This window comes from Gaeumannomyces tritici, assembly GCF_000145635.1.
Source record: "Gaeumannomyces tritici R3-111a-1 unplaced genomic scaffold supercont2.4, whole genome shotgun sequence".
In the NCBI taxonomy this organism is placed as follows: Eukaryota; Fungi; Ascomycota; class Sordariomycetes; order Magnaporthales; family Magnaporthaceae; genus Gaeumannomyces; species Gaeumannomyces tritici.
In genome coordinates, this window is record NW_008804548.1 from 1,899,281 (window position 1) to 1,919,129 (window position 19,849).

The following is a 19,849-nucleotide window of genomic DNA, read 5'->3' on the forward strand; positions in this document are numbered from 1 at the left end:
CTCTCGGTCCGCAGGGTGCTGCCCCTCGGCGCCCCGGGCTCGTCGCGTCACTCGCTCGCTAATCCATGGTACCAGTGTCTGGAAAATGCGGCCACAACTTTCACATGGTACAGCCCTAGTCCCATATGTGTTGGCCAGCCCGAGAACGCTCAACTCGCGAAGACCACCTGGCGCGGCACCCGCCGTTCCGCAGCAAGAAAACACAAACCCGGAAAGCTAACTTTAACCCTCCTCTACCTGTTTTAGCACTGCATCCTCGAGTGGATAAAGCAGGAATCCGCCAAGGGGCAATGTCCCATGTGTCGCCAGAGTAAGTTGAGCCTTTTTGCTGAGCTCGCTGCCTATCATGCTCGCTGCGAAGGCTGGATGAAGCTCAAGCGATTAAAAACATAGCGAACTCACTGACTAATGCCACAAATAGAATTTGAGTGGAACGAACAGCCAGGACAACCCGCTGCATCGTCGCCAAGAAACCAACAGCAGCTAGAGGCAGGGCCGTAGTCGTAAAGACAAGCATGGGTGCCTCACGGTTGAGGATGAGATCGTTCTCGAGCGGTTTGGAATATGGATGGACTGTTCCGAGTGAAAAGCTACCAACAAAAGCTGCTGTATTTATTTCTCATGAACGAGAGCTCCGCAGCCAGCATCTCATCTCGTCTCAGTCCGTCGGCGGCGCTCAGAACAGCCATGGAAGCTCCGAAATCCTTAATTGGGCGCTCAGGTATGACTCGCCGTCACGTGGCAGCGAGCGGTACTTGTACTTGTCACCAGACTGAGGCTCGGTTTCTTTCAACAAAAGCACAATGAAAGGATAGGTATTGAATGGAGTCGAACGAGATTGTAGGATAGAGATGGGAAATCATCAGCTTGCAGTGTTTTACGGCTCTTGTTGCAGGTATTTTCGCCTCAGAAACCATCCAAGAACCCCCCAAAAGTACCTGCACTCTGTCACCCGCTTGACAGCTCTGACGCGCGAGACCTGACTGGGATCTCCAATCCCCGGTCGGGTGCTACGTAATTTAGACTCCAGGCACCACCACCGCCAGACCAAAGCTGTGGCCGTGGTGTGGCAGCCTCACTACTCAACAAAATCCCACCGCCGCCCATCGCCAAATCACGGTCCTTCCTGCCTCCGCGTCTGCCCTGTCTTGGACGCGACGATCCCCACCGCCGGCCGGTTCCTGCTGCTGCATCGCGTGCATCTCGCTGGTGCGTCTGACGTCTGGGCACTGGCCCTCACCGGTCCTGTCGGACCTCAGGGAACACAAGGTACTGTAAAATATAATAAGGTTGCTCCGGAGCCAAACAAAACCACACGAGCAAAACAAAGCAGACTCCCCTCTCAATATGCCACAGCATCCCAAGCCTTGCCGTCTTTCTGTCCTTGCCGCCGCCGTCCCCACAGTCTCGTCGCCTGTTCCGACCGCCCGCAACAGCCCCGCCCGACCCTCTCGTCCAACATGACCGATCCCACTCGTCGCGTGTCGTCCGAGGCCGTGTCGTCGGGCCAGAGCCCTGCCGCGTCCATCTACAAGAGCGTCTCGCCAGCCCAGTCGCCCGCTCTCCCACAGACCGGAGGGCCTGGAGGGCCTGGCATATCCCACTGGCCCGAGAGGCGCCGCCTTTCCTCCAACTCGGCAACCCAGCCCCAGTCTCTAGGCATCGCAAATCGGCCATCGTCGGGCCAGGCCTCCATCAGCAGCCAACACCAGCGTCAACCGCCCCAGCAACAGCGCCAGTCGCTCGAGCCCCAGCATGAGGTCAGGCCCGATCAGCTAAGCCACCACCTCGCCGAGGCCGCAACACGGCCGCCAATCCCGCCGCGCTTCACACCCGTCTTCGCCCTGGTGGACGATGGCACCACCCGTACAACGCACCACCCGCGCGTGCACTACATCTTCGCCGACGACAACCCCGACGTTCTGACCGAGGCCCTGACCGAGGCCGCAGCCCACCATCCGCCCCTCGACTCGGCTTCGTTTGCGCTCCCCTTGCCCGTCGACCCGCGAACCGGCAGGCCCCCAGACCGCGCCATCCTCCTCGACCTAGTCCCGAGCGCCAACGGCGCGGCGCCCGGCTTCTCCATCGCCGCCGCCAATTCGCTAAGCGCCGACTTTGCAGTCACGAGCGCCAGCCTGTCGCGTAACATGGACGACAGCGGGCCCGGGAACGACGGAGCCGGGGAGGACGATGCGACCGACGGTCACCTTGTGCTCCGCATCGAGGGCGTCAGCGCCGAGGGCCCACCGAGATTCCCCGCGACCGCGCTCAAGAGAACCTCGCCCTCGGCAAGCGGCGGCGGCCTCGCCTACTCTGGCGCTAGCAGCGGCAGCGGCAGGTCGCGCGGGGGCGGCGCCCCCATCACGGGCGGGTCGGAGGAGTTTGTCGCGCTCGCCGAGGACTTTGACCGCCGCATGGATGTCATGAGACGTGTAGTTGAGGCGTTTGAGGCCGGTGCCAAGGCGCAGCGGGAGGCCGACAGAGCCAACCCCGACACGACGAACGCCGCGGCGGGGGAGGGTGCTGGGGAGGCGTTGGATCAGAGGCGAGGCTCGTGAGCCCCTCATCGAGACTCTGGCAGCGGCGATATAGAACAAGGTGGTTTGCTTGCCCGTGGACGGTCGCAACGCCGAGCTTCGACGACGAACCCCTAACAGGACCGACCACACCCGCCTAGTCCGCCGTCCAGACGTGCCAGTTTTACGTTGCGATTCCTGGTGTTTATCATGACGGTGAAACGAAAGAACCGCTCAGACATCGAACAAATCCGACCTGACAACCCCTGGCACCTAACCACTAATATTCATATCAAACACCACACAGCCGCCTGCAGACCAAGCTCTCAGTGAAGATAAACTCCTTGCCCGGGCCCAAACAGATGACCGGCACAACGCATACAGCCCGAAGCCGTATGGCTGTTTTCTCATTTCCATTCTTTCTTTTCGCCTCTCCTCTCCTCTTTCACTTCTCGCGTTCTGTTTTCTTGCATGATGTTTTGAACGAGCCATGACAATCCCCTCTCCAACCGCTGAGAGCAACACTTTTTCGCTTTTAGTCTGTAACAATCTTTTTCTATTTATCTTGGATCGTGTTCTAGTCTGTCCCTATTTTTTCGGCTTTAGGTGTCTGGTGTTATGGTGAAACTCATTGATTATATAGCTTGCTTTAAGTTGCCCTCAGCCAACTTGAGCCATGTGGTAGAATCAGCTGGCCCCAAGGTCTGCATTACAGTGTGCTTTGGAAAATACGTTGTGAAGTGTTTGTTTCCCATAACGGTAGTCGTTTGAAATCTTTGCTGGCTTGCCACGGCCTTTGGCTCCGACGGAATCGATAGAAGTGCAGACGGAGGCATCTGTTCCACACGACAGCAAAAGAGTGACATTCAAATCTGCTCAAGAATGGAAGGTTCAATTAAACGCCGGTAATGCCTCCAAGGGACTCCCAAAAAATATTCAGAATGTGAAAATGCAAAACAGCAACAAGAAACAGAAAGAACCAAACAAAGTCTAATGAAGCCGCGATATGTTTTTTTGCCGCCCTTGTTCACCAGGGGGTTGCATGTTGAGTCTCTTTTGTCAATCCTCTCCCTCCCTCTGTCCAACAAGACAAGGCGGCAAGCCCCATGTTTGCAAATTCCACCACCGCATCACCGTGCTCCTCTTTTCTTCTGGTCCTAGAGACAGAGAGGCAAAGACAAAAAGAAAAAAAGAACAGAAATGCAATTGAAAATGGCCGCAGGAAATGACAAAGGCAAAACAAGGCCCCCGTCTTGTTGGGGGGGTATGCGCGCGGGTGGGATGATGGGTGTGATGTGTATAGGCGACAAAAGAGAACTGGCCGAGAAGGTTTGCTTGATATTGTGATATCTCCAAGAATGAGCGAACGAGCCAGGGGGTTTCTAACACGCCGCCCATCTTTGATCTCAAGCTAGCTTCCCGTCCCCGAACCGGCAAAGAACAAAGCAAAAAGGACATAAAAAAAGGCTTTCTGTCGTACAACTACAACGAACAACAACAAAAATGCTAACAAGGGGATTTCAAGCAGGAAAAAAAAAAAACTCAGATATTTCCGCGTTGAGACTCGATCATGCGCGGCGTGCTCCGCCCAGGGACAAGCGAGCGCGTCTCAACGTCAAAAGACCGGCCGAGAGGCAGGGCCAGGCGCTTGGTCTTGGTCTTGGTCGGCACGCCGGCGGCCAGGCTCTCGAGGTTGAAGCGGCCGCCACCGCCGACGCCGCCGAGGTTGATGGCGTTGGCGCCGAACTTGCTGCTCTGCTCGGGCTCGACCGCGGGCTTCTCTTCGGCGGCGAGGACGTAGCGGCGGACGATTTCGCGGGCGCGGCCGGCAAAGTGGGACAGCGGCACGACGTTGGCGCCGGCGCTGCCCGAGACGATCTTGGACTGCGCGTACACGGCGGACACGGGCCGCTCGCCGTTGAACTTGACGACGGAGCGCTTGGCGGGTGCGACGGCGGCGGTGGTTGTTGCTGGTGCGGCCGGGGAGGCGGCGGCGGGCTGGGCGAAGGGCTTGTTGATGGCGATCCAGGCACCGACACCGATGGCGATGATGACGACGATGGCAACTATTGAACAGAAGAGCGGGTAAGTAACGAGGCAAGAGCAATCTCGGCAAAGGATTCGATGGAGGTCAACTTACCAACAATGCCGAGGCAGATCCACTTCTTCTTGCGCGTCTTCTTGGCCGTCTCGACGGCGACGTGGATCTCCTCGTTACCCTTGTCGAGGTTCTCGACTACCTCCTCGCCCTTCTGCTCGATCTGGGCGACCTGGACCTCCTGCTGGACGATTAGGGTGTCCATGTCCTGGAACAGCTGGGCGAGCTCGATCATCTGCTGCTCGATCTTCTTGAGCTGCTCGTGGCGGTCCTGGACGTTGCTAAGCACGGCGCGGGCCTGGCCCCTCCGGTCGCTCTGCATGAGGGCCTGCTGGAAGATCTGGCCGCCGCCGTTGGCCGCGTCCTCGACGGCGTCGCGCACCTCGCGCTCGTCGGCGTCGGGCCTGACGTACCGGTACTGGCGCTCGAGCTGGTCGCGCGACTTTTGGCGGAACCCGGACTCGATCTGCTGGTAGCCGTTGATGGCCTGCTTGAGCCGGCGGTCGACGCGGTTGACCTGGGCCGCGTTGCGCGCGCTCGTGGCCTCGGGCCGCGACTTGACCTTGCGCACCCGGTCCGTGAGTGTGCGGTACATGGCCATGGTCTCGGACGACAACTGGTCCAGCTGCCGCTGCGTCTGTGAGCCCGTCGCGTCCGCCTCGTTGAGCGACCGGTCCTGCAGCATGCGCAGCTGGTTGAGGTTCTGCTCGATCCCGCCCACGCCCTCGTCTATGCTCCTGCACTCGTTCAGAACGAAGTTGGGGTCGCTGTTCTGCTGGGCGAAGGAGCCCGCGTTCTGGGCGAGTGATGCCATCTCAACGTTGCTCGCTGGTGCCGCTAGAGCCGTTAGCGCATGCCCATGTCCCATTTGTCCTCACCAAATCATGGACAGCCTGCATTCATCCATCCAGTGCGATTGGGAACCTACATCCGTAATCGTCATGTCCCATAGCCGGGCTGCCGCCGCCGCCGTTGTTGAATCTGTTACCACCTCCTGGGCGGGGGCCCTGACCAAACTGTGCTGGCGGTGGTCGTGCTCCCTGGTTGTAGCCACCGGCGCCAGCGGGGCTGTCCCGCTGGTCGTATGGGTTGCTGTTATCGCCTCCGTATCTGTCCATTTACAACACTGTCAGCGATCGGTGTTCGTCCCGTTCGGTGATCGACGGTTCGGTCACGGAGGAGCGCGCGGGCTCTGGCGTTCGTGTCGGAATCGAGAGTTTGAGGGTCAAAGGGGTGTGGGTGTGTATGCGTGTTTCGCGAGAAAGGGTTAAACTGACCCGTACTGGCTCATCGTGTTAGTATTAGCAAGCGTTCGTTAAAAGTCGTAACAGTAAGCAAGTCGCTCCAGAGCGACACGAAGAAGGGCGTGGGTTGAGTGGACGAATGCCAGAAACGACAGCGAAGACGGTCAAAAACTTCAAGACGGGCCCAAAATCGGCGAGATCACTGAGCTATACTGTTCTCAATGACCCACCGTGGTCCCATCGTTGAAACGCATGTATGGGCAGAGGTGAAACACTAACACTCATGGTGGCAAGGAGTCAACCGCGAGACTGCTGTCTGCGCAGGACGCTCGTCTCCTCTCCTGTCTGCGAACGTTCCTCGCCTTGTGGGATTCGGGGTTGCCTGGGCTTCGTCGGCTAGGGTGTCAAAGGGGGAGGCGCAAGCTGACTTGGCTAGAAGGTCTGTTGTTAATGTTGGTGTCTGGATTTCGATGCCGAGTCCTTGGTGTGGATTGAACTGTTGGCAGTGCGTTGTTTTGCGTGTGAATGGGGAAGGGAGAAAATGATTAACAAAGCAATATTCAAGAAGGAGTCCAAAAGAGAGAAAGAAGAATACTGAGAAATGGGCTGACGAGCGTTGTGGGTGGTCAAAGAGTAAAAAAAGGTGCCGACCCAGGGATGAGAAGGTTCACGCGCCGTCCACACGCCAATGCGGACCGGGTGGCTTTGCTCCTTGGTGGCTTTGGCTGAGTCTGGGCTGGGTGGCCCTGGCGCCGCTGCCCGTCGCCTCTTCAGGGGGTCAATTCATGCCTGGCTGTCGATCATGGCGCGCCCCTACCTGCAGCAGTCCACCCTATGCCCGCTCCAGGCACGACTGCGGGCCAAGTTCCCCCAGATAGAGTCCTCCCTCGCCCTCGCCAGCGTCGCCTCTAGCGTGGGCCTCATTTCTCTCGAATTTGACGCTTCCTGCTGGTCGTGTTCACCCTCGCTGGAGCAGCCAACCAGCCAACGAGCCCCAGCTGTCCGTGGTTCTGGCAGCCTCGCGAAATTGCCCACTGGGGCGTCTCCGTCTTGGCTCACGAGATGCTCAAAAGAGTGTCGCTGTCTCACGACCCTGCGTCCTATTGGCGGTCAATGTAATGTTGCATCCCTGGGAGGGTCCCCCCCTTGGCCACGAACCCGCATGCAAGAGCTTCGCGAAGGCCAACCAAATCCGAGTCCAATTCGCAATTCGAGACGAGCCAGAGCCGCCCAGGTGTGGGGCGAACCAACCATCTCGAGTCGCCTTCCTCTTTCCACAGGCGCGGGCTTCATCATCTGGATCAACAGGCTCAATCGCTGAACGACAACGGAGGAATTTCGAAAGGCACCAGCTGAACCGCATTCGTGGTCAGGGCACGGAAGGGAGGGGTGTTAGGTATTTCCGTCTGGTGCGTGCTGGGATGGATGCCCGATTACTGGGCTCGACTATTCGAGACGGTGGCGCAACTCATCGGTCTGACAGCGGCAGCGATTAACATCAGATCAATCAACCCCTGGCGAGAGCCATGCCCTGCTGGTAACCCTCCGTGCGGAACGGCCGGGCAGCGAGGGCAGTGAATGAATGCGAGGCTGCGGAAGTCATGGCATCAACACGCCGGCCTAGCTAATGCACCTCAATGTGACGATCGGATCATCCAATCGTCGTCTATCCACGGCCCTCCAAACCTTCGCGTGACTTGGTCTCCCCAGACTCGGCTTCCGTCGATTCAGCCGAGGCTGCGGGACGCTGCATATCCCTTGCGGTGCTGGAATCTATTTTTCGCTGTCTTGGCCTCTCACTCAATCGAGACCTCAGCCACCTTATGCTGCGCGGCACCGTCATTCACTCTGGCGCAGCACACACGATAGTCAGCGAATGGAATCCAGCTGGACCCATCCAAACGCGAATCCACACACACTTCCAATGCGGCTGGGACAACCTTCTCGCCCACGCGTGCCGAGGCGGCTCTGCGCGAGAGCATCTGTTGGGCGGCTTTGGCAAACCAGAAAACGAGGGCTGCTCCTGTTGCTTGGTCCCAAACACGCTCTCGGCGGATCCCTGGCCCTTGATCCCCGCATTCCATGCCGTTAAAACGCATCCCTTTTTTATGCCGCACTTTGCCAAATCAGGATCCTCGCGGACAAGGGATATCCCTACCCCGGCCGCTCGGAGCTCCTTTTTATGGAATTCTTCTTCGTTTCCAGCAACTCCATGGGAATGCACTCGTCGAGGGAGCCACCTCCATGGTCGATCTGCAAAGGCACGGGGTTCTATCCTGGATGAGTGCTCTCAAATTGCGATGCCATCCATTCTTTTGTACAGATTAAAGCGGTGGGACCTCCCTGCAGGAGAGTCTTGGTTCTTTCTACCAGACACGCGAGCTCCTAGGGCCTCCAGATCAGCTCCAACGACCTGAAGCCTCCGGTCCGAACATCAAACAGGTGGGTTGGGTCGGTGGACGCGGCACTGCTCCCGCTCCCAAGCGAGCCCCGCGTCGCCTGCTCTGGCAAAAAGGCGACAGACATGGGAGCGAAATATTAGCCTAGTAATGGCGATCTTGCATTAGGACCCAGATGCTTTTAGTGCTTGTCGTGCCACCCATACGGCTCGCAGCAAAGCCGCTATTTAAGGGTTGCTCTTTGTCATGCGATGATCCGGATATATCAGCCGCGTGCTCGGACAGGCTCCCGGGAGAAATGGCCCCCGGAGTTCATTGATTCAGCTGCCCGTCCACTCTACCCCTGCCAAACGCCAACCCATCTCAAATTAGCAAACGCAAATGATAACCAATAAAGTCTCAACATGGATACTGTCCACCTCAAATGATGGCATAGGCGGAACCGTAGCTGACGCTAGAATCCCTGAGGCCGTTGACGAGGCTGCTCCGGTCGTACTTGACAAAAGTGAAGACGCCATCACCCTTGAGCCCCGAGGATTCAGCCTTCTCCTTCCTAAGCGCCTCGAGCCCGGCCATGACGACGCCGATAGGGTGGCGGCCGCAGACGGTGTTGCCCGTGGCCTTGAGGTTGTCGAAGAAGGCGTCGTGGCTCCCGCTCTCGATGGCGCCCATGGCCATGTGGTCGAGCGCCGAGATGCTCTCGTGGATGGGCACGGGGAGGTCCGGGGCGGCGTCGCGGCGCGTGAGCGAGCGCACGCCGGCCTCGGTCCCGTCGGGCGTGTAGGCCGTGTAGCTGAAGCGCGAGCCCCAGTGGCAAAAGTCGGAGCTGACGATGAAGGCGCTGTCGCGGTCGCGCAGGTACGGCACCAGCAGCTCGCCCAGAGCCCTCTCGGCCTCGCGCCCGTTGTCGCCGACCACGATGGGCACCACGGGCGGCCAGGCGGCGGGCGTGTCCTGGGGCCCGAAGGTCTGGGCCAGGCGCTTGGCCAGGTAGGGCAGGTGCATCTCGAGGCTGTGCTCGTCCTCGTCGCGCTGGCGCGGCACGTCCGAGAAGCGGCCGGTGGCGCGCAGGGCGGCGACCGTGTCGACGTCGACGCGCAGGTCGCCCAGCGGCGTCGCGTACGCCGCGTACGTTGTCAGGGCCGCGCCCGAGAGGTAGTAGGTGTGCGACGGCCCCAGGATGAAGACGCGCTTGGCGGCGCCCAGGTCGAGCGCCTTGTAGGCCCAGGCGGCGCAGGGCCCCGAGTAGCTGTAGCCGGCATGTCTGTGAGGTGAGTTGCCGAGGGGTGCGTCGGCTGTGGTGAGCTTTGGGGTCGGCCGAGTTATCAAGATGTGGTGGAGGGAACAGGCTATGACGTCAAAGCAGTGCTTGGGGGGGGGACAAGAGCGGGGTCTACGCGGCCGAAGCGCAGGAAACGGACAAGAGGCTTTACGGGATTCCTTACGGCGCAATAATCACTCTGGCGCCCTTGACGGGCAGGTCGCTGTCGTTGATTTGCTCAGGCACCGCGTCGAGGTACCTATCGAGGTCATGCTCCAGGCCATCCGGCTCGGCAGTGTACCAGTCCCCCGCGTGGCTCGCAGTCCGGACGCCCGACATGGTTGCTCCTCAGCTGGTGCTTTCTTGCCCTGTTGGCCTCTGGCTGTCGGCAGCGAATGGTGGGAGGGGGAGTGCTTGCCGTTCACGTCACATAAAAAGAGATCAGGTATTACCAGCGATTACGTTTGCCGTTGGCTGGACTGACTTTCATGGCCTAGAGGTAGCTGTCGGATGCTGGTCGGCGGGGCTCCTGCGGCTGCCTATTGAGGTTGTTGCCTTGGTTGCCTGCCCCTCCTTCAACTGCCTCAGCTGAAGTGCCTGCCACATGCGACAAAACACCGGGCACCGACGTTCCCGAAGCTGTCTGGAAAGTGTGGCTACGCAACCTCAAACGAGTCTTTTCCCGTCACCGTGCTCTCAAATATGTGACAAAACACCCAATCACAGCCCGTCGTCCACCCCATTTGCCAGCTCCTTCGCCTTCCGCTCCTTGTTTATCGCCGCCCACCAGCCCGTCGTCTCCTCGGCCCCCGGGTTCGCGTCCCCGTTCTGGTCCAGATCCTCCCACGGCTTCGGCGTGAGGATGTAGTGCAGGTTCTTAACCCTGTCGTCGCGCCAGATGGCGTCGTGCACCCCCTCCCAGCGCAGCGTCTTGAGCGCGTTGTACGTGTAGGGGAGCGGCACCCAGCGCCCGCGGAACAGGTCCGACAGCAGGCTCTGGTCGGCAAAGTCCATGGACGCCGCGTTTTCCTCCATGTACTCGACGATCTGCGCAAACAGCGCCCCGTTCGGCCGCAACACCTGCAGGCCACCGTTGAGCATCGCGATGGGCACCTTGGCCGGGTCCGCTCCCTCCTCCTGCGCCGCGTCGGCGTCGCCGTGCTGCGACGTGAAGGCGCAGTTGGCCGGCACCCAGTCGGCCGGGTAGTGCGCCTTGCGCAGCGGGTTGCATGCGCAGGCATAGCTGGCCGCGAGGACGCGCCTCGACGTGGCGGCGTCCCCCTTGGCCGCCTCGGCCGGGTCGTCGAGCTCGAGGTCCATGAGCTCGTCCATGTTCTGCAGCACCAGCATGTCCGAGTCGACCTGCACCACGCGGTCGTACTGCTCGAGCGAGAAGGGCACCAGCTTGCTCCAGCAGTCATAGAAGCGCGGGTCATCGCTGTAGTCGCGGCTGCTGCGCGTTGGGAGCAGGTATTCGATGCGCTGCATCGCGGTGCCGCGCGCTGCCAGCGCCGCCCGGCCGGACTCGGGGAATGTGTCCGTGTACAGGACCACCAGTGGGTATGCCGAGCCGTGCTTGCGCAGCGAGTACTCGAGCGTCAGCAGTCCCGGCAGGTAGTCCAGATTTGTTATGAGTGTTGTCCACACTAATAGGGCACCGGATGGCAACCGAAGTTAGTACAAGCCCTCCGGTCTTAGGGTTGACGAAATAGCAACTCCATGTCTTCACACCTTTGCCGGAGCCTCCTGTCCTCTTGCCGTCCGACATGTTGGGTTGTTTCTTCAAAGAGTTATCAGTCACCCCACGTCAAGCTGGTGCCTCTGTCTCCACTGCTGATTTTCGCCCTTTCCCGCTATCTTGCTACTCCTAGGTCGGGAAAATAGCGCGGGGGGTAAAGGATGAGAATACAGGCCGGGAGGGGATGACCTGGGAAGAATCCATCAAGCAACAGCGTCTAGGGGGATCCCCTCAGCGCTATTTTCAAATCAATGGAATTGGTCGATCGATCTCTGGCGCTATCATACCCAAGCAGCAAAATGTGGGGATTATGCTTTGAGCTCGTCATTTGCTTGGCGCTTTGTTGGCTTGGCTCGGCTCCCTCGGGGCGACTGGAACGAGTCAAGTAGGGCCACCCACATGCGGAGGGATCTTATCCCTTGGTGGTGGTCGGGTGCTTACCATCCATCTCTTACGATTTGAAGGTCCTCGTCCTCACAGCTATGCTTCTGACTGGGGGTCTTTTTTGTGTCTTACTAGTCTGAGCATCTACACGTTCTATGTGAACTTTGCCGATCAAGTTGGGGGTAAAAGCTGCTCTTGACCCCTGGTTGCTAGAAATATGCCAAAAACCTCAGCGGGTGACTGCACGTGACTCTCAAGAGCTTTTCTCGTTCCATCCTCAATGAATTATCTCACGGCCTTGTCAAATTACATCTTCCGACATCTCACTCTCACCATCTGTTCCACCGCGTTCCACTGCATACTCTAACCAACCTCCACGAGAAAACCCAGGTTCTGTCAGCGTTTCTATGCGCTGTAAAGGTCTGGATGGGCCGCCTTGATCATATCGGCACCCTGTCGCACGGTCCTGTCAGCAAGTGGTTGGATGCAGCGCAAGATGCAAGGGAGATGAAGACCGACCTTCTCGCCGATGGCATAGACGGCCATCTGGATCCGGCAGTCTGGAATGACCGGAATGATGGAGGCGTCGATCACCCGAAGCCTATCGACTCCAAACACCTTGAGGTTGGCGTCGACCACGCCCTCGTCGATGCTTTTGACCATCCTGTTGGTTCCGCATGGGTCTAGAAGCAAAGAGGGCAAGCAAAGTCAGTCGGTGTCTGCTCGGATGCCATAGGTAGGCCTGTGCACTTACGGAATCCGGTCTGGGACCGCTCTTTGATCATGGTCTCCATGGCCTCGTCGCTGTGGCGCGGCATGGGTCAGGGGTAGTCCCCCTCGATCATATCCCGCATGCCCTCGCCGTTCATGAGTACGTCGTCGACCCAGCGCACGCCCTCGCGCATGGCGACGAGGTCCAGGTCGTGCCAGAAGAAGTTGATGTCGATCTTGGCCTGCTCGAGCGGGTCGGCCGAGTTGAGCGTCACGGCCCCGCTCCTGGACAGCGGCCGCAGCAGGTCCACGATGACGGTGAGGTGGTCGCCTGCCGGCGGGCAGGGTATGTGCCACTGGAGCGCGTCCGAGAACATGGGCACGAAGTCGATCTCGAAGTGCGGCTGCCCGCCCGGGCCGAACGGGTCCACCCCGCCGTTGGCCGCCTTGTACGCCGCGTACTCGGGGCAGGCGGCCAGCTGCTCGTCGATGCGCGGGAGCCCGACCAGCTCAAGCAGGCCGCTGGTATAGGGGCCCTTGTACTTCCAGCGGTAGGCCGACACGGCCGCGTCTTTCTCGAGCCTCGCGCGCAGCAGGTGCCGGTCTAGGCCGCAGCCGTCTCTGATCTTGAGGACGTGCGGCAAGATCGGGTGGTCGAGCAGGTTCTGCCCCACGTGCGCTGACTTGACGGCCACGTCGATGCCGAACCGGCCTAGCTCCGCCCGCGGCCCAACGCTCGAGAGCATTAGCAGCTTGGGGGATTCGTACACGCCTAGCGACACGATCATCTCGCGTGCCGCGCGGAACGATAGTGTTGCCTCGCCGTCCGGCCCGATGGCCTCGACGCCCACGGCCTTGCCGCCCTCGATGCGCGCCACTTGGCGTGCGTGTGGCCCAGCACCGTCACGTTCTGCTTGCCCTCGAGGAACAGCTAGCTCGACGACGAGCGCTTCCCATTGTATATGCTGTTGGTGCACCACCACAGCCCGCGCATGGTGCCGCCGTGCACGTCGTCGGTCAGGGGCTCGCCCTTGCTGACCCAGGCCCTCTCGAGCGCGTCGCGGAACGGCTTGGCCTCGGGTATCAGGTCCGAGTGCGATATGGACAGGGGCCCGCCGGCGCCCATGTACCGCAGCTTCTCGCTGTAGAGCCCCTTGTCGTCGTGGTAGGTTGCAGGCTTGTACAGGTACTGCTTGAAGGCGTCTCACCCCCACTCGGCGCCGCCGTACGGGACCCAGTCGTCGTACGTGGCGGCGCTGCCGGGGATCTAGGTATAGTAGTTGAGCCACGAGGAGCCATCAAGAACCTTTCCGCGCGTGTTGGGCTTCTCGATGCGCGTGTACTCGGGCCGGTCGATCATGCCCGTCTTGTAGCTCCAGTCGTACTTGCTGCCCCGCAGCTCGAAGGCGCGCGCCGGCGTCGTGATGGCGTCCACGGCGCCGGGGTTGTCCATGCCAGCCTCGATGACCAGGACCGAGACGCTGAGGTTCTCGGCCAGGCGGCCTGCGACGACGCAGCCGGCGGTGCCACTTGGTTGGGTGGGGACACGGTTAGCTTCTGACCTGGGTGATGCGTGCATGCTTTTCCGGGATGTCAGTGTCTACATACCACCAACGACAATGAAGTCAAAGTCTCGAGTCTCAGGGATGGCCATGTTGGTGTTGTTGGGCTTAGGTGAGTTGGTGGTTGAGAGGGTGGAAGATGCTGGTGATCCGGATGATGTAGGTATGGCTAGGTAGGTAGATAGTGAGGTAGATGAGTTGATCTTGATGATGATGGAGATGGACCTAACAACTGAATCCTGGGACGACTGTCGCCCCTATTTATATCCCTCTCAGCATCTTGTCTCCTCCCAGGACCGCTATTGATAAAGGCCATCACTGCCGTCCCCCACAATGCCGCCAAACTCTCTTCTTCTGTCTACGAGTCCGCAGTCGAGTCGAGGCCGAGGCGGCCGAATGCGGTAGCCTCTCTCCTGAGAGCATTACGTCGCCCGTGTCTACCAACGCGCATTCCCTGCTCTACTGCCTCATGCTGTGGGCGTAACCCGTGTACGGTCTAGTGTAAGAGCCGCAAAAAATCAGCAGGATAAACGTGCCAACAGGGGCTCAGGGGCACTTGAACCCATTAACCACGCATTTTGGGGGTTCGGCGTGGATGTATTGGCCAACGCTTTGCTGAGTAACCGCAAGTGGCCTCGAGGGCGTGAGTAAGCTCGGCTTCGAGTGTTGCTGTGGCCAACGATGAATTCGGCCATTGATCTATTCGGACCCAGCAATCCAAGGGTCGACACAGGAAATAGGAAGCATATAGGATGTACGTTATTTCGATTGCTTTCAGCAGTTTGCCGAGTTTCGGCCTGGATTCCGTTGGTGATGGAGGGGCGGGCAGCTCCGAGAGTGCGGCGTGGATGCAATTGCCCGAGCCTGCTTATTCTCTGCTTGATCCCGAAGCTCGCCGAGGCCTTTGGGTCTACATTTGACGCAGCTTGGATGAATTGAGCAATTCGCTCTCTCGCCGCGTCGCCGACCGTCGTCGACACCACGTTGCCACTCTTCTGGTCTTGAGAGATTGATCTTTATTCAAGGCTCGCGTTGAGTGGACGACAATCGGCAGCTAGTAGTAGATACTGTGCCTTGAGGCAGCATCTATTTAGAAAGCCCAATGCCACCCCACAACGGGCGCCGGGCAGCAAGATCCGAGTGGAAGATACTGCTTCGGTCAGAAGCCGAATACTAAATGTACTGATTGAAGAGAAACCACGAGACAAGCCAATCTTGGGGACGAGGGCAAAGGAGTGAGTGGGAACGCATGCTGCAAACTAAAATAGCCCTCGCAAACGTGACATGACTGCTTGGAAATGAGATTCCTCCATCCGAGTGTGTACGTGTCGTGTGCTCCGTGCTCATGGTTCGCCTTTGATATGCCATCTCCTTCCTTCCGTCCTTCCAATAAAAATGCTTCAAATATGGCATGTGTCTAGAAGGCAATGTGAGCAGCATGAAGCTGCGCCCGCGAAGAAGCGAGCCACAACGAGCCAACGGGAGCTGCCGAACCAGAAGCGTAGTTGGAGATGAGCCAAGAAAGGCTCTGAAACCAGAAAGGGGCAACTATGGCAGGGAAGGCGAGAGGGCAAAGAATATGCGAGGGGAAAGATGAAATATGGGGAAGAAAGAGGCAGAAAAAAAAAGCAGGAATAGAGGCAGGAATAGAGGCAGGAATAGAGGCAGGGAAAGAAGCAGAGACTGGAAAAGGGGAGCTACAAACGCAGCATATCCGTGAAATCATCACCATATAACATCTCGGTAGGATTTTCATGCCTCGACATGTTTCTTGAAATGATCGCGATGGCCAAGCCCCCCCGCTTAGCGAATGATGAAGATGTTGTCTGTGCCGACCACGGCGCGGGGGTACTGCATGCCGTCGGGCTTGCCGCGGCGCCTCGGCCGCTCCTCGTAGACGCTCACGAGCTCGATGCGGCTCAGCTTCTTGTCCTTGCCCTCGCCGCGCTTCCACAGCTCAAAGGCGGCGAGGCAGGCGACGTGGTGGTGCAGGATGCCCTCGGGGCGGACGCGGACCATGACGCGCTTGGCCCGGATGAGCGCCGTCGGGCCCGTCTTCTCGACGTCGAGGTAGAGCGTCTCGGCGTTGGGGAACACCTCGGAGAGTGAGGACCAGCAGGGCCGGACCTGCGCCGACGCGACCCAATGGGGCTCGCCCTTGACGCATATGAAGCGCACGGCTTCGCGGTCCAGCAGCGTGAATTGCCGCTTGACGCAGTGCGTCGCGCGGCAGCCGTCGCAGCACGGCTCGAACTGGATAATGTCCTTGTCCACGTTGACCCACTGCTCCTCGGCCGTGTCGAGCATGAGCCTGATGGTCGCCCTGCCATGCTCCATGATGTTTTCGAGCGTCGGCTTATGCTGCAGCGGAGCCGTGCGCTTCGGGACATTGTAGCGGTCTCTCCAGAACTTGTCCCCGACCTCGAGCGCCTTGATGGGCTGCAGCGCCTTCTCGATGCTTGGCCGGAGCAAACTGAGACGCTCCCGGATGAAGTCCGTCTGCGAGGACTTGAGGGGGATGCGGGCGAACATCTTCTTGTAGTGGCGCTCAAACTCGCCGCGCGCCTGCTGCGATACACTGGAGAGGTCTGGGGTAATATTGACACTGCCCTCCGCGTGGTGGTTGAAGTACGGCGAGTTGCGGTTCTGCACCACAACGACCCGCCCGACCAGCTCGTCCTCGAGTGCGATGTCCCAGATCTTTAGCTGGATCTCCTGCGGGAGGAAGTTCCAGATGCGGTCCGCCTTCGTCGCCGTGCGGCGGCCCTGCGCGCGAGCCGAGTAGCGGCGTAGAGCCGACACGGGAGGCTGGAGGGGGTCCAGCTTCTGGCGCTTCGCCGGAGGCTCTTCGTCGTGCCTGCCCTGGTTCAATTCTTCGACGACTGCCTTTCTGGGTGGGCCCTGAGGCGGGTACAGATTGTAGACCACATTGCCTTGCTCCTCAAACGACCCCGGCGATGTCGGCGATGTCGGCGGCGAAATGAGGTGGCTTATGGCCATGACGTTGACTCGACCATCCCGCGCTAGCGCAGCCGGCACGGCTTTGGCGCCGGACGGGGCTTGGGCAATGTTAGTCGGCGCATGGTTGCTGTAGGCGTCCGCGGGGAGTCGCAACCCACCGACACTCGAGCGAGCTTGCAGGAGTAAGCAGGGTTAGCTTTGGTCAAGGCACTCGGGGAGGCACTTTAGCAATCTCGGCTCACCGGAAAAGTTGGGCTTCACGATAGGATCGCTAAAGAGATCCACATCGAAGAACCGCGATGCCGTCAGTGCCACCGCGGTCGACGGCGATACGCTGCCCTGGGATGTCATCTTGTTGTCGGCCGTCAGGTGACGGGATCTTGTCGGCGTCTTCCTCGAGGCTTTTCCGCCGTCCGACTTGGCCTGGGACTCGTCCGCGGTCTGCTCGCCTGGCGCTGGGCTGGGCGGATGGGAGGAGTGAGGTGGAGGAGTTCAGGAATTCGAGGGCGGACCGCGGCTGGGAGAAGTCGAGTAATAGTAGCGGTTCGTATTGTGAGGCTTATCTAGGACAACAATAGGAAGTCGCCTGTTTCTATTCAGCGTGAATAGCAACCAAGGCGGGCTCACCGCGTCAATGGGATCCTCGTAGCGGCTGACGATGGCGCCCAGGTAGAAGCGCCGACGGGGTTGGATGATCTTCAAGCGCCTCGGGCTTTGTTGGGTCTGTCAGGTTGGTTGCTTGTCGCCACGCCCTGCTCGAGTCTACCCGCGCCGAAAACAACAGTTTGTTGTGTCATGGCCTGTCGCGGACACTGAGATAGATTTGATGCAGCTAGAACCCTCAGCCTTATCAGATGGTTACCCTGCCACCCAATGTCGTCGTTGGATTCAGGTGGGATCTGCCCGAAGGCGGCGCAAACGCGGCGGGAAGGAGGAACGTTGGACCCACAACTCCCCTGCACTTGCCCTTTTTGGATCCCTGTCAAGCTTCTGATTGGTCACCCCTCCTACTAACACCTCGAAGGCCCAAACAAGCCTGCCATGTATGGCTACGTCAATGCTGTTGGCACAATACGACGGGTGTCGCTGGGCTCGAAGAAACCGGCTTCAATGGACGGTATGCTTGTCGGCAAGCGATTCAGGGCTTCAAAAAATAGTTAGAAAGATCGATCTACGGGCTGTCTATTGTGCTTCGGAATAATAGGATGCATCTCATGCACAATTCTAGTCATGTTTGTAGGCAAAGCTCCACACCCGATTCATCGGACGAAGAAGTCCTCCCTCCTAAGCAAAATGCGCCCCAAAGGAAACAAACAAGATCGAGATAGTATGGTAAAAGAGATGTGATCAGAAGGGCGATAACAATGTGAATGGACGCCATCAAACGAGAAGACGTTGGACGTGGATGGTATCATAGGGGATGAAGGGAGATGGAAAGCTGGAAAGGATACAGTATAAGCAAAACAGACTCAAAGGCACAAGAGAAAACAATAGGAAAGCCCTCTCCTGTCCACTTTCAATGCCTTATGACTCTCCCAAAGCTCTCTTGTAAACGGTCGGCTTGCGTCACCGCCCACCTTGGCTTGTTCTCGAACTTGGTCCACGACGGCCACACCGAACAGACTCGTATCAGATCTCTCTCACGATCTTTCAGCTGTTTTTTGAGGTCCTCGTCGGCGATCGGGCTCTTCCTCACTCGTCCATTGGCGCAAATTTGGCTCACGGTGTCCATAAACCTTTTATACTTAGCAGTCCCAACACTAGGATCTCGCTTGCGCTTCTTGCTGGACTTGATGATGCCCTTGTTGATTTGAGTCTCCTCTGCGTAGCACGTGATGTAGCGGTCGATGATGTTGATCACGCGAGGATAGTCGATCGCACCCACGGCAAGCGGATCCTGCGGCTTCTGCTGCTGGATGAGCCATTCTGCGAACTCCAACTCAATCCCATAAGTCCCGTAGAACTGATGCTCTTGCATTGACTCGTAGTCCTTCTTGTTCGAGCCGTCGTCCAGCCGGTTCTTGGCGTAGCCTATGCTTGTGATGACGGTGTCGTGGCGCAGATTCCCGCCATGGATGAATGAGTTGATGTAGTTCTTCGTGTCTTTTACACGGCGCCGTGGGCTGAGACGTTTCGGCGGCGCTTCCTCGCGCCCCCAGTACCCCTCCAGTGCGCGCCAGCGGACATCCATCCACTGTACAGCCATTTCGACGAGTGCATCACCGACGTATGCCTGCCCTTGGGGAGTTTCCAGAATTGTGCCGGGGACATGGCCGTCATGGGCTGCCAGGATCTCCGGGCCAGTGCTGCTGAGATAGCGGCGAACCTGCTCGACGATGATTGAGTTGTCTCTTTCGGCGTGCCCCGGCGTCGGTTGTTTGTCAGGCGCGACCATCTCGTCCCCGTTGGCTTGCGAGGCTACCCGTTTCCCTCGAGTCCCCGAATGGCGCCACCGACGGCGGCTTCTGCGTGTAGCCATCACAAAGGATGCTTTATGTTGTGTCTGTGAACTGCGGGTGCGGAGCGGTATGTGTTCTCGCGGGTCAGACGGAATGGCTAAGATGCGTGAGAGGCAGAGTGAAGATGGAAGAGTATGGGCGCTCGCCAGGCAGTAGATGGGAGGCATATTATAGCTTCGTCTTCCTGACGCGGGCAAAGACGTCCATTCATGCAAATATGTGCTGTCGCTTTGGAAAGGCTCAAAGAAACGAAAGACTATCTGATGCGATATAATGTTATCATCATTCAGAAAGAGGGACTGTGCTGATTAGCAGTCATTTCCAGTTCCGCAACAAAGAAGCCCACACATAAGAAACACGCATCAAAGATCATTAGAAAATTCTAGCAGTTCTAACAGTTCGGATTCCAAAGTGGCCAAGGGCGGTGGCCGGCATAGGATTATTCGCCCCAAAACTTGAAGCCTGACATGATGCCTCCAAGTCTGGGAATGGACACGCAACTCAAAGGTAGTTGAA

General features: G+C 58.8%; 6 protein-coding genes across 7 annotated transcripts; 1 reads left to right on the forward strand and 5 right to left on the reverse strand.

The window, feature by feature from the left end:
• Positions 1-1,460: 1,460 nt before the first annotated feature.
• Positions 1,461-2,558, forward strand: GGTG_08075 (hypothetical protein; the record flags this gene model as incomplete). The annotated part of the gene is made up of 1 exon (XM_009225911.1): positions 1,461-2,558. One exon carries the CDS (start codon positions 1,461-1,463, stop codon positions 2,556-2,558), a length of 1,098 nt encoding a protein of 365 aa, XP_009224175.1.
• A 522-nt stretch (positions 2,559-3,080) lies between these two features.
• Positions 3,081-6,564, reverse strand: GGTG_08076. Of its 2 annotated transcripts, XM_009225912.1 has the most exons (5): positions 6,138-6,564; positions 5,892-5,896; positions 5,543-5,724; positions 4,657-5,442; positions 3,081-4,582 (listed from the first exon to the last, which is right to left on the reverse strand). In XM_009225912.1, the coding sequence occupies exons 1-5, from the start codon at positions 6,141-6,143 to the stop codon at positions 4,059-4,061; spliced, it is 1,503 nt and encodes a 500-aa protein (XP_009224176.1). In that variant the 5' UTR covers positions 6,144-6,564; the 3' UTR covers positions 3,081-4,058. The 2 variants fall into 2 exon arrangements, with proteins under 2 accessions (XP_009224176.1, XP_009224177.1); XM_009225913.1 differs by having other exon boundaries at positions 5,543-5,896.
• A 1,534-nt stretch (positions 6,565-8,098) lies between these two features.
• On the reverse strand, positions 8,099-10,071 carry GGTG_08077 (hypothetical protein). The gene is made up of 2 exons (XM_009225914.1): positions 9,703-10,071; positions 8,099-9,521 (listed from the first exon to the last, which is right to left on the reverse strand). The coding sequence occupies exons 1-2, from the start codon at positions 9,855-9,857 to the stop codon at positions 8,678-8,680; spliced, it is 999 nt and encodes a 332-aa protein (XP_009224178.1). The 5' UTR covers positions 9,858-10,071; the 3' UTR covers positions 8,099-8,677.
• GGTG_08078 (glycosyl transferase) lies at positions 9,997-11,594 on the reverse strand. The gene is made up of 2 exons (XM_009225915.1): positions 11,250-11,594; positions 9,997-11,164 (listed from the first exon to the last, which is right to left on the reverse strand). The coding sequence occupies exons 1-2, from the start codon at positions 11,284-11,286 to the stop codon at positions 10,239-10,241; spliced, it is 963 nt and encodes a 320-aa protein (XP_009224179.1). The 5' UTR covers positions 11,287-11,594; the 3' UTR covers positions 9,997-10,238.
• An 867-nt stretch (positions 11,595-12,461) lies between these two features.
• Positions 12,462-14,005, reverse strand: GGTG_08079 (hypothetical protein; the record flags this gene model as incomplete). The annotated part of the gene is made up of 5 exons (XM_009225916.1): positions 12,462-13,316; positions 13,361-13,493; positions 13,560-13,618; positions 13,658-13,880; positions 13,956-14,005. The coding sequence occupies 5 exons, from the start codon at positions 14,003-14,005 to the stop codon at positions 12,462-12,464; spliced, it is 1,320 nt and encodes a 439-aa protein (XP_009224180.1).
• A 1,711-nt stretch (positions 14,006-15,716) lies between these two features.
• On the reverse strand, positions 15,717-19,323 carry GGTG_08080 (hypothetical protein; the record flags this gene model as incomplete). Its single annotated transcript, XM_009225917.1, has 3 exons — positions 18,519-19,323; positions 17,117-17,329; positions 15,717-17,047 (listed from the first exon to the last, which is right to left on the reverse strand). Exons 1-3 carry the CDS (start codon positions 19,267-19,269, stop codon positions 15,717-15,719), a joined length of 2,295 nt encoding a protein of 764 aa, XP_009224181.1. The 5' UTR covers positions 19,270-19,323.
• Between the last annotated feature and the right edge of the window lie 526 nt (positions 19,324-19,849).

Coding starts and splice junctions, on each gene's coding strand:
- GGTG_08076 (XM_009225912.1), bottom strand. Junction 5,443..5,542: donor GGGACATGACGATTACGGAT/GTAGGTTCCCAA, acceptor TAGCGGCACCAG/CGAGCAACGTTGAGATGGCA. Junction 4,583..4,656: donor GATCTGCCTCGGCATTGTTG/GTAAGTTGACCT, acceptor TCTGTTCAATAG/TTGCCATCGTCGTCATCATC.
- GGTG_08077 (XM_009225914.1), bottom strand. CDS start 9,857: ATGTCGGGCGTCCGGACTGCGAGCCACGCGGGGGACTGGTACACTGCC. Junction 9,522..9,702: donor GCCAGAGTGATTATTGCGCC/GTAAGGAATCCC, acceptor CTCACCTCACAG/ACATGCCGGCTACAGCTACT.
- GGTG_08078 (XM_009225915.1), bottom strand. CDS start 11,286: ATGTCGGACGGCAAGAGGACAGGAGGCTCCGGCAAAG. Junction 11,165..11,249: donor GACAGGAGGCTCCGGCAAAG/GTGTGAAGACAT, acceptor GTGCCCTATTAG/TGTGGACAACACTCATAACA.